At 53.0% G+C, this 11,801-nt stretch overlaps 6 protein-coding genes across 6 annotated transcripts; 4 read left to right on the top strand and 2 right to left on the bottom strand.

Moving 5' to 3' along the window:
* Nucleotides 1-2,343: 2,343 nt before the first annotated feature.
* On the top strand, nt 2,344-3,777 carry EX895_001552 (uncharacterized protein; the record flags this gene model as incomplete). The annotated part of the gene is made up of 1 exon (XM_029882151.1): nt 2,344-3,777. One exon carries the CDS (start codon nt 2,344-2,346, stop codon nt 3,775-3,777), a length of 1,434 nt encoding a protein of 477 aa, XP_029741752.1.
* A 924-nt stretch (nt 3,778-4,701) lies between these two features.
* Nucleotides 4,702-5,013, bottom strand: EX895_001551 (uncharacterized protein; the record flags this gene model as incomplete). The annotated part of the gene is made up of 1 exon (XM_029882150.1): nt 4,702-5,013. One exon carries the CDS (start codon nt 5,011-5,013, stop codon nt 4,702-4,704), a length of 312 nt encoding a protein of 103 aa, XP_029741751.1.
* Nucleotides 5,014-5,533: 520 nt separating this feature from the next.
* Nucleotides 5,534-6,139, top strand: EX895_001550 (uncharacterized protein; the record flags this gene model as incomplete). The annotated part of the gene is made up of 1 exon (XM_029882149.1): nt 5,534-6,139. The coding sequence occupies one exon, from the start codon at nt 5,534-5,536 to the stop codon at nt 6,137-6,139; it is 606 nt and encodes a 201-aa protein (XP_029741750.1).
* Nucleotides 6,140-7,261: 1,122 nt separating this feature from the next.
* EX895_001549 (uncharacterized protein) lies at nt 7,262-7,918 on the top strand (the record flags this gene model as incomplete). Its single annotated transcript, XM_029882148.1, has 1 exon — nt 7,262-7,918. The coding sequence occupies one exon, from the start codon at nt 7,262-7,264 to the stop codon at nt 7,916-7,918; it is 657 nt and encodes a 218-aa protein (XP_029741749.1).
* Nucleotides 7,919-9,328: 1,410 nt separating this feature from the next.
* On the top strand, nt 9,329-9,688 carry EX895_001548 (uncharacterized protein; the record flags this gene model as incomplete). Its single annotated transcript, XM_029882147.1, has 1 exon — nt 9,329-9,688. The coding sequence occupies one exon, from the start codon at nt 9,329-9,331 to the stop codon at nt 9,686-9,688; it is 360 nt and encodes a 119-aa protein (XP_029741748.1).
* A 1,049-nt stretch (nt 9,689-10,737) lies between these two features.
* EX895_001547 (uncharacterized protein) lies at nt 10,738-11,364 on the bottom strand (the record flags this gene model as incomplete). Its single annotated transcript, XM_029882146.1, has 1 exon — nt 10,738-11,364. The coding sequence occupies one exon, from the start codon at nt 11,362-11,364 to the stop codon at nt 10,738-10,740; it is 627 nt and encodes a 208-aa protein (XP_029741747.1).
* Nucleotides 11,365-11,801: the final 437 nt, after the last annotated feature.

The raw sequence follows: 11,801 nt of genomic DNA, 5'->3' as shown, positions 1-11,801 counted from the left end.
GCAGGATCCATGAATGGATTCCAATATTTTAGAGACGTGCTTAGCCAGCTCCTCGATCGAGAGACAGAATACATCAACGAAAAGAGTATATGAAGCTCACGCACAGCTTGGCCGTTGTTTCGTCAGGTTCGTTGCACAGAATAACGAAGGGAACCCGCCGTCATCTATAACAAAGGCATTTCACCAAGTGGATTTGCGATCCTGGAGAGGGCGATGGAAGGGTAGATTCGAAGATACGAGCTATCTCAATCGTCCCTGATCAAGCGCTTGGAGCGAGCGAGGAAGGTCTTTCTGCTTGTGCGATGCTTCGTCCAGCAAGTCCTTAGTAGCGAGGCCTTGACGATGCGTTTGGTAGACAGAACCACTTTCCAACCTTTCTCGTTCTTGTCCCAATCGACTTATCTTGAGCAGGGGGGAAAGGGGCCGACACAGTGGTGAGCCTGTCTGCAATCGGCGACCCAGCGAATTAGACCTGTCTCTCCACTATGATGAATGTTCCCAGCGACACTGTGTCGCTGCGATAATTCCAATTCGTCGATAGTGCATATAGTTGCTTCAATGCATCTGTTAGGACTTCGGCCGGCAACAATTCATTTGCAAATAAAGCCTAGCGCTGAACGTTGGTGCGAAAAACTGCGGTCGTGCTTCGCCATCCGCGGGAAATTGACTAGTTGGCCCTTTTTCTTTACGCTCAAATCAGAAATCCATACCAGTGAACTGTTGGGCAGAAAGCAAGTTTGAGACGTCAATCGAGATTAGGGTTTTTCACGGGGGGGCTTCGGCGCGTCATGGGGTGTAGGAGACGGTCCATATGAAAATTGAAGTGATAATTTTCAAATATTCAGATGGCGCTGATTTACCAGCATGCACAGCACGCCTCGGCCTCATAATCACGTGTTCGAAATTTGTCAGGGATTGGCCATGTAGAGCGGTAGACTCCGTGGCGGGTTAGGGTTAGGCTTAGGGTTCGGGTCGGTTACTTGTCCGAACGGTATAATAAGAAGCGTCCAGCCGACAGCCCATGCACTTGCGATACAGCAGCTGGAGTGAATGCTTTACTGATCACCTTTTGAATCGAACGAAGCAGATAGCGGACTGGCATTTGAAAGGGTTAGCAGCATCAGCTTGAATCGACCACATTGCAATTGTTGGCTTTTGTGTTGGAAAGGCCCGGGCTGCGTCTACAGCGTAGCTCGTGTTCGAAAGCTGGCCATCGATTGACAGGCACCGCAAGCCCATAGGCAGCTTGCCCTTGCGTCCATCGTACCTCTCATTGCCATCCTGGTACTCTTCCTTACTCACACTGGTTGCAAGTCTTGGAAACTGCGCCGAGCAGATTTCCTAGAGCGTCTCACTGACGGACGTGTCGATATCACTACCTGCGTCTTGACAGACATGATTTGCACAGAACTTCTAGATCCAAAACCAAAACAAAGCGTACAGAACCCTGACCAAAGGAAAATCGAGTCACGCCGAGTAGAACGTTGAAATATCCGCATTGAATGATACTGCGGAGGCTCGCAAACCGTGTCCTGGTGTTCTTTCACAATGACCAGTAAGTTGCTTGACAGTGGTTGGAAGAAAATATCGAAATAACTAGGGGACTGCCTTTAGGACCACTATCCGAAAATGGTCATTCGCTGCACGAGCCTTTGGAGAACGCCAGAATCGCCAAAACAGCAGTTTGCGAAGCGGGCGAAACGCTCAACAATACGACTACAATTGCATTCCGGCGGGCTGGCATCTTCGAGAACGCCCAGAGTTTACTCAAGAGATCGATAGGACAGACTGAAAGAATATTGTTTTAGAAGGTCTGATAGTCAAAGCACACTTTGCCGGACAGATTGCAGCACCAGAATGGGTAAACGTGCAAGTGGCGGCGCAAGTTACCCCAATCACTGGGACTTCAAGGCAAGGAGCGCTACGAGGTGAAAGGAAAACGCATAAATCTCATATGGATACAGGCTAGAAGGAGGCTTCGCCCTTTCTGGGTGGGGCTTCACAACAGTCTGCTTTATGGCAAGTGCATGGGCTGTCGGCTGGACGCTATTCCATTACACCGTTCGGACCACTAACCCGACCCTAACCCTAACCCTAACCCCTGACTTCGAAAACCGGTTATACCTATTTCCGGACCGAGACTTGGGCTTCCAAGCCGAGCCCTCGTCTCCACCCTCCTCGACCTCGCTCCATCTCGAATCACCTCTCTACCCTGACCTCGAGCCTAAGCCATCTCGATTCAAGTACCGCTTCCAAACTCGAGCTCGAACTTATCCACTCCTAGACCAACCTTCTTCACCGAATCAATCCCATTGGAAGCGGTGCACAAAAATATAGTCCGCCATGGACGCATCTCGCGATGACGCCTACTTCCTTCCGCATCATGCGTCGCTGACGAGTCTGGACCCGCTCGACGTTTGCGGTGACCTTCCTGAGGCAATTCGCCAAGATGGCACAGTTTCGCAAGGTTACCTCTTAAAGACAGCATTGATACAGGCTGACGCCGATCTTGCGCGCATCGAGTCGGTGGATGGGCGAGGGGAGGACCATCTCAGGCAGTGGGTTGCTCGCTTCGACGAGATGGTGCAGGTGCTGGCTTACAGCTTGCACCAGGCTGGCCATGTGGACACCGGCTTTCTGCAGGAGGTTCTTGCAGAACAGACGTGGGACCACCTTGCGTGCTTTCGATCCCACCTCCTGCAGGTAGCCCTCGAACTTCCAGATCTGTTTCCAAGCGGTACTCTAGACTATCTGTCCTGTATTTCTCCAGAACAGTCTTTTTCTGGCCAGCAGGTCGACTCTCTGCTCTCCCATCTGTTCTTGGGCACTCTGCAGATTCCCAAGGGGAACGACTGGGGGAGGCCAGGGTTCTTGGCCTACTTCCGCGGCGATCCTCCTATCGAAAGCACAGTCAGGGGGTATGCCACCACACTTATCGCCCATTTCGCCAGTGGTGGGTACACCAAGCCGTGTGCAGGATCAGAGGACGGCTGCTTTGTATTCCGGTGGTCTACGTCCGATGGCATGGCTGATGTTGCTTCTGCCAACGTTTCGGCCACTCTGAAGATCAAGCTGGTCGCACAGGCGATTGAACCATCTGCCGAAGGGGACGCAGATACTTTTGTGCTTCTCAATGCGCATTCGCAGCCAGGACCTGGCCCTTCGGGAACCCACGAGGAAAAGCTGATGGGACAGTCTCCTGCTCTTGCCATCACTTCGCTGGTGGCTCCTCTATTGGACAAGAAGGCTGCCATCGTCACCTCTGCGTTCCCGGTGCACGGACAGTGGCAGGGCTATGGTCGGAAAGCTCATCTGGTCCAGCTTTTTGACGCTACAGCCGGGTCCACCGCCCATCAAAGACGGTACATCATCGCCGACGCCTTGGAACTCGACATGGCGTCCGATAGTGGGGCCCTCCCTGACCTTGATCAAGGCAACGTACTACGAGAGGTGAAGAAGCTGTATGCTGGGTTCAAGGGTGCGCTGTCCTGGTGGCAAAGCGCAGACACCGCTGGCCGTAGTTCAGCGCCGGCGGCATTTCGGATCGAGGCAGTGCCGTGGGGCTGTCAGGCGTTCGGTGGTGATCTGGTGGTGAAAGCGCAGTGCATGATAATGGCAGCTGCCTTGGCCAACATCCAATCTGTAGACCTCTACATCCCAACCGAACGACTGGAACAAGCACAGCAGATTCAAGCTTTGTCTGAACAGCACAAGACGGCAGCCGAGCTGTTCGCCAGACTAACAATATTCAAAGCGGCTAGAGAGTCAACTTTGTAGCCACATCCATCTCAGCCGATGCAAACCAGGGTAGAGAAGAAAAGCTATCCTCACACAGCGACAAAGAAGCGGGATTGGAGATTGTTTTTGTGCACGTTGGTACTTGCAACGGCGATTTTCCAACGTCTCTGCAGCAGGTCGTAGTTGCGCAAAGGACCTTCAGACTCGAACGGAATAAAGACAGATAGAACGTAATACTACAGCCATGGCTTCCTCGCGAGTTTGAGGTTGAGAAGATGCCTTCCATGCCAGAGACTGCGACATTGAGAGATTCCGGTGCGTGAAAGTAGTCTTGCTATAGAAGCTTGTTCCAACAGGTAGTAAACATACTTTGAGGGTGTAAGGCAGGCGTGCAAGGTTCCCTCTGCACTCACCTCGAAATTTTGTGGCTGTGTGGCTGCTATCCTGTACCAAGTCTTATCATTGTCATTGGTTCAGTATATCGAATCAACTGGCCTTAGAAAACAGTGGGTATCTTATTCCGCACGAACAAAGGAAGCCTTCTCTTTGATTGCCAGGGCATGGATCATCACTGACAGGGTTCCGGCTTTCGTTTGGCCGTTCTGATCTGTGCAGAGCTTCTTTCGGTCAGAAGTTGACACCACAGTTCCTGGCCTCGTCACGGAGATGCTTGGCTAGGGAAGCCAAGGTGTGGCCATGCTGCTCGACTTGTCTGTAGTATTCGGCGACTGCGTCCGGGGACGGGACGATGGATTGCAGCGTTTGGATGAGGTCGGTGATGATGTGGTGTGCGTGCAGCATGATGGGTGGGAGTTGATGGAGTGGGAGCGGAGCGGGGTGTTGAGAGGGCCGGTGACTTGGATCATGTGGTCTACCGCTTCGATGTAGTGCGTCAGTGGGAAACCCTGCATGTTGATCCCCAAGCACAACACCGCATGTGTAATAGATGCTGATACCGGCGTTCTACCAGAGTGCACTGGTCCAGCACCAAGCGCGCGCATCTTCATCATCGGGGTTGAATGCATCGACGGCTTGATGAGCCGTTTCGACTAGCACCTTGGACTGTGGCGTCCCCTCTTGGTCTGCCATGCGGATTGCAGCGAGCGCAATGCAGCGAGTGCAGACGTGTCCTTCGTCTGCCGCGACATCGACCACAAGGACGACGAGGATCTCGCACAGTCCCACCTCAAATAGGAGCTGCTTGAGCGGGGAGCGCACATCGGCTTTGCTGTATACCTGTGAAGCGTACTCGAAGGGGTCGAACGTACCGCTCATCGAAGTGGGCAGGGGGAGTGGTAAGATGGATTTTGATTAGGGATGATGGGAATCCCAGCAAACGCTCGCTCGCTATGCCACTCCATCGGTTTTTACCGTCTTGCATGTTGCTTCTCTATGATCTCACATGGTTTTTTCCCGAAAACCCACGTGCTCTCCGCTCGCCAACAGCTATCGTCTACATTTGGAGCCAGTCAGCAGCCACACAGTGGCAGTGGAATGCCCTGTCTTGCTGGACTGGAATGCATGCATACTGTTGCTGCTGGCGATGTATCAAGCGGTGAGTGTATGTTGGGCTCTCCCCATCTGTGGTCAGTGCGTTGAGCGGAGGAAGGCGAGGCTAGTGTCTCTTTTCGGACCACTAATCCGAAGACCAAGGTGGTTGGGTTGTGCGGCTGCATTCCTCTCCTCTTAGCTCGCTTCCACGTCCCAAAGGGAACATGTGTTCTTTTACCGGACTGTCAAAGTGGTTTCTTCTTCTCCACCATCACTTTCCCCATCGCTTGCTCTGATCTTCAAGATGATTTTTCGAAAAGCTCGCGACGGCCGGGGAGCCAAATGGGCCCCGCGACTGGTTGGATCTTCGTTTGCTGACGCCGGGTTCTGTGGCGCTTCAGCGAATTCAGGCCTTTTTCGATTCCATGATGCCATCTCGGGTGCCATCGGGCAGGAGTTCATGGACGAGACGTTTGTTCGAGATGGAATGCAGGCGCATGTATTCGCCTACGACTGGCTGGGAAGGCAGTTTGCTGTTTCGTCCAACCTGTCCGAAACTGGAGAACGTTCGTCCCAGGAACGGACGGTAGTGGTGTTCAGCCCGTTTGACATGAGTATCACTCCGTTGATGCATGTCGACCAGTTTATGGACACGCTCGGTCTCGAGATGATGGTGGATTTCCTTCAAGTGGACCTCTTTAGGGCATGGCGCCAAAAGCATGGGATCGATTCGCTCGATCTGTCTCACTGCGCTGGAACAACGGTACCGGCGTATTGCAATGGTTCCTTGCAACTGTCCAATCTCACGTACGACGATATGGATGTTTACCTCACGTTCTGCTCTCAGACCTGGAACCAGATGAAACGACACCCACCGGGTTCAGCCCCGCCCAAACTGGTTTGCAAGTGACTCTGGCCAGACTTGCATGGTGCCGCGACGTTGCACCCATCCTCGGGCAGCTTTGGTTCGGCACATGGTGACTGTTGCAAAAGCCCCAACTGGAGATGAAAATAGCAATTCGAACTGTAGGACGAAACCCCCCTTGGCGTCCTTCCTTGTCGAACAAGTGTGTGTATGCGTGTGTGAGAGATCGGGTGCCAGCCTCTAAGAGCGAACGAGGACATAAGGGAGTAAATGGTTGCGGGAATCGCTGGTATTGCCTTGCCTCATCTCAGCCGTCTGCATCAGTGCCAAAAGCATGTCTATCCCAAGCAAAATACAGGGAAGACTGGGTTTAAAAAGCTGAGCTCTGTTGGACGTGGGCAGATGTCCAGGAAACCGTTGGAAATCCTCGACAGTTGCAGTGGCAGAAGAGAGAGAGAGCCGAATTCAACTGAGCAAGCCAACCATGCTGGTTCGGTCGTTTCCGAAGACAAATCGATGCGGTTTCGCTTTTGCCCCAGCGAACAGCAACCGCACTGCATGGCACGGCAACAAAGAAGAGGCCTTGCATTCGAACGCAGTCCACCTTGGATAGCTTGCTCGCAAAAGTGGTTTGTTGTCTCCTAGCTTGGCTGAGCACCGACCATGCTTTCCCCACCCCTTAGGCTAGTTGAAAGTCGCGACGATTCTTCGGTGCCTCTCCTCCGCGGGAATGGAGCAACGGCTGCGAGTTCTTCTTGGACGACCCTGATGTTCGCTTGGCCGACTTGACCCCGCCCATAACATATACACACAGTACAAGACACAACTTGCGCAACGTTGTCTTCCCTTGTCATCTTTCCCACACCCCCTCCCCCTGCAACTGCCTGTCACCATGTCGAGCAACATCTTTGGCAAACTCAAACACATGACTCACCGCAAGTTGGTCAATCTCCAGGCACAGAGGGATTGTCTCACCCGTCTACGCCAACAAGCAAGCAGCAGCCCCGATGCATCGCCCTAGACCACGCTCGAGGCGCTGTTGGCCATCTTTGACCAGTTGAACAAGACCAAGACGCGCATCGAATCGCCCTTCCATGTCAATTCGCGCTCAAACTCATCGCAGAGCTCCACCAGCAGGCTGTGTACGATCGCACCCTCACCTCCTCCATGATCCAAGGCAGGTGCACCATGTTGAACCAGAAACTCGACCAATGCATACGCCAGCTCGACCTACGTGTCAATGAGGAAACACTCACCGCTTACCTTGTCGACATGTTTGCCTCTGCCATGAAACCGCTCAAGGCCGGCTCGGCGTCTGCATTGGACACATTGCGCAAAAAGATCAAGTACCGCAGCGAGCACTTTGCCTCGTTTGATGAAGAAGCCGTTCGAAGCGCCATCGACCAAGTGCTCTCCAACGACCTGTACGCCGGAGACAAACGATCGAATCTGCGCGATCTCACTGCGCGCAAGAATGTGCTGCGCGAGATTGCCGACATTCTCAACCAGGACCTCGAACAGCTCGAAACATGGCAGTGGGCTGAAGGCGGGGTACAGATGTCCATGCATCGTCACATCAACGGAAAGTACCGCGTCTGCATGGACGAGGAAGTCTACCAGGCCATCTTTCTGGCCCATATTGACAGCATATGGTCCGATTGCTTCCACATCCACTTTATGCGCTTTTTCGATCACTCCTGTAAGCACGGCGCTAGTCGCAAGCTTACCAAAGAGCTACAACGCTTTCACAACAGGCGATTCCGACGCATCGATGAAAGGGCCGAGCCCAACGGCACCAGCAGCATCAGCCACCTGCGTCATTAGTCGACCATACGCACCATGGAATATCCAGCCATGCAAAGAAAAGGGGGTATTTGGTCGTCAACCCTACCCGGGCATCCCCTTGTAACCACATGTCAATCACAGGTATGCTAAGTTGAAACAATGTTTTGCGGTGCAAAATGCATCATCGTCCTTGGTTGTTCGAAGTCGTTTTCGGGCGCTTCCGAAAAATAATCGAGGCGTGACGTTTTGGACGGATTAGGTGAGCACTGTTGTCGAACTTTATCCACTCTGAAGATCAAACTGGTCGCACAGACGATTGAACCATCTGCCGAAGGGGACGCAGATACTTTTGTGCTTCTCAATGCGCATTCGCAGCCAGGACCTGGCCCTTCGGGAACCCACGAGGAAAAGCTGATGGGACAGTCTCCTGCTCTTGCCATCACTTCGCTGGTGGCTCCTCTATTGGACAAGAAGGCTGCCATCGTCACCTCTGCGTTCCCGGTGCACGGGCATTGGCAGGGTCACGGTCGAAACGCGCATATGGTCCAGCTTTTTGACGTCAAAGCTGCGTCCACAGCACATCAAAGACGGTACATCATCGCCGATGCCTTGGAACTTGACATGGCGTCCAATTGCGGGGCCCTCCCTGACCTCAATCCAGGCAACGTACTACGAGAGGTGAAGAAGCTATACGCTGGATTCAAGGGTGCCCTTTCGTGGTGTCAGAGCGCAGACACTATTGGCCGTACTTCAGCGACGGCGGGTTTTCGGATCGAGGCGGTGCCGTGGGGATGTCAGGCCTTCGGTGGTGATCTGGTGGTGAAAGCTCAGTGCATGATAATGGTAGCTGCCTTGGCCAACATCCGATCCATAGACTTATACATACCAACCGAACGACTGGAACAAGCACGGCAGATTCAAGCCTTACTTGGACAGCACAAGACCGCAGCGGAGCTGTTCACCGCTCTGACAGGTATCCGCAGCAATTAGCTTCAATTACAATCCGTTCAATCGCCTTGCGTGCCCCCACCTAGCCCACTACACCGCAAGTGAAAAAAGACTCATTCTCTGAGGGCGGAAGATGAAATTGGCCACGCCTGCTAGTGATGACAGGCGTGAGGCTTCCAAACCTGTCTGAAGAGACCGAAGGGGACACGCTACCATGAGCGTTGCGTTGAGCATGATCGTCTCCAGCTGCTGGAGCAACTGCAGCTGCACTTGCTGAGGGGTGCAGCGATGAAGGGGCTAGTCGATTCCAAGCCGATGTAATTGGTCTGCAAGGTCAATATGGACATTCACTACCTCGTCGGCGTCAATAATGGCGATTTTGCCTGAACCATCGCGGCCTTCCTTGGTCCAAAGAAAAGGATAGAAGGAGAGGCTCTTGGTAAGCGGCGGAGGCTCTTGCAACCACGGCTCAAAATCTGTTAGGTGCCCATAAAGCATATCATGGTCGTCAGTCACGCACCAACAAACAAAATCCGTGTAACCGACGTTCAGGCACGTCCATACGAAATCGTCGGCTGCAAGATAGTAAATTTGGCCAAAGGTCTGCGGGCCAAACCGTCCGCCGTTGAACGCAAAGACGCCGCCAATTACATCATCGCCGACAATGATAATCTCATGGTTCCTTCCAAGTGTATCATTGGCGGTCACGAGAGAGCGGTCCGAGCCGCTTCCGAGTATTCGCAATCGTCCATTGTCCGCAAGGATGCCGCCAGTGTCGTAGGCAACGGCGCCCAGGATCGAGCGTGTCGTGACCTGCAGTCGCATGAGAACGTCGCTGCGCACGCCCTCATCGGGCGGTAGAATAGAACACCGCTCGCTGTTGTCTCCTACCCATTCGCGGATCAGATCGATGCCGGGATCTGTGATATTGATCAGGGCGGATAGCTCTCGCGCCATCCTTCGGTTCTTGGTTGCTCGCGCGTTGTTCTAACAAGATTGGCCCTGCGAGTTTTCGTGCGCTGGCAGTGAGTAGTACCGGAGCAGGGGAAGTTATTGTTTCTGGCCGCGAAATGGTTGAGTTTGCTACGAAGCTTCAGGCGAGTGGACGGAACGTGTAGTTTTGTGTGTACTGTATGTGCTGTACAGTATATGTACATATATGTACAGATCCTGCGTAAAAATGTTCGGTTTTTCGGATATCGGAAATGAAATCACGTGGTCTGTTATGAAGCATGTGATCATGCCAAGACTGTTACTACCATCATCCTAACCGTGGGTACCTGGAACACCGACATGGTCCGCGGCAAAGGTCTCTCAACCGACTTACGGGGTCAAATAATTGGCTATTCCAGGGCCGGATTCACGGAAAAGGCAATAAGACAGGCTTGGCATCCCGAAATCCACCGTTGGCGTTACATACGGAACTGTACATACAAAACTCCACGTTCCGTCCAGGCGCCTGAAGCTTAGTAGCAAACTCAAGTGGAAACAAACTCCCTTTCAAGAAAGCCTCAGTAGTACGACAATACTACCTGTAAATCTCTATAGCGCCGTAGCAATAGAATGGCAAATACTGTTTGCACCTGTACAGGAGACACGGAACTGTGAACTACTATTGCGAACAGTTGTGCTGTGATGTACTGTCCCTTTTAGTATTGGATGCATTTCCTCTTCGCGAAGCGTATGAAGCAAAAGGGCAGCGGCCCACATAATCGATTGCTTCGTGGTTTGATCTCGACGTTGAGGGTTAACCCTACTTTTAGGATCTAGAAGTTCTCCTCAGTGAGATCAGAGCTGGTTTCTGCTCGTGGGCCTTCTCCATCAAAAGCTTCTTCTGCTTTGAGGCCGAAGGCCGAACCATTAGGCGTCCCCGGCATATGTCGCACTTGCTGTTATCGTGGCTGATCGCGTCAAGCGTCAAGGAGCGCCCTCGCTTCGGAGGCCATCTGTGCAGACTCCTGCTCGACCCGAGATTGGTAAGTGGCGAGAAACTCTCTGTGGAGATCACAATCCCCAGAAAGCGCGTCGAGGTCCTGCCAGAGAACACTCAGCACTTGGGCGAAGAATGGCCAAGCTTCCGGGTCGAGGACGTAGTCTGAGGAGTCGCTTGCCTCGTTAACGATGAAGTAGGCAGAGTCGAGAAGCTGACTGACACACCATTCCATGTATTGGAACTCCGCCCCCAACGCAACGTCGATCGAGCGCATGACAGCGATTGCCGCACTATCGAGAACTGAACTCTTCCCTGTCCAGTCGTCATCATCCTCATCTAACAGCAGCGCCTCAAGCTCGCAATTCGCCGCGGATGCAAGCTCAGGGGTGATCGCGTGGCCGCCTGCAGCACACCAGACAAGTTGCAAACCGCGTTCGAGGATGGAGAAAGCTTCACCGGACGGCTCCCACGCCTTGTAAAGGCCCATCGTCCTGCGCGCACAGCCCGCGGTAAACGCAGCCTTCTGCTGCTCGGTGAAGCCGCGCGTGCGCGACCACACCTCATTGTGCACGCGGGAAGAGTCGAACCGAAACTTGGGAGCCATCAGATCGATGGTGGAATGAACGATGAAGGCATTTGGTCGGTGTAACGGTTGAATTCGTCTATGGACGAGTAGCGTGCGCATCGCCCGCTTAAGGGACTGGTGGCAGTGTTTGTGTGCTTGAAACCTCAGTCTGGCGAAGGCGATCGGCGTCGCCACCAGAGGCTAGCGTATATAGGTGAAGAGCGTAGGAGGGACGACTGCGGATCGGAGCGCTTGTGCTGTGCTTACTGTATGGAGTGTACGAAAGTATAGCTGTAGCTAGCGACATGAGCCATACCAAACGGTAGAGGTACGAAATAACATTTACCATGCCAGCCAATCCTAAAGAGTGTGCGACTTATATACATGCAATAAACGCTATCTAAGGAGAGGGGTCAAGCGGAAAGCTCGCTCCATTAATATTATAATAAATAAATAAAATCCCTGGTCCTGTTATC

The sequence above is a fragment of the Sporisorium graminicola genome, chromosome SGRAM_11 (genome assembly GCF_005498985.1).
Source record: "Sporisorium graminicola strain CBS 10092 chromosome SGRAM_11, whole genome shotgun sequence".
Lineage (NCBI taxonomy): Eukaryota > Fungi > Basidiomycota > Ustilaginomycetes > Ustilaginales > Ustilaginaceae > Sporisorium > Sporisorium graminicola.
Note: the sequence above shows the minus strand (reverse complement) of the source record. Positions and strands in the feature narration are given on the sequence as shown.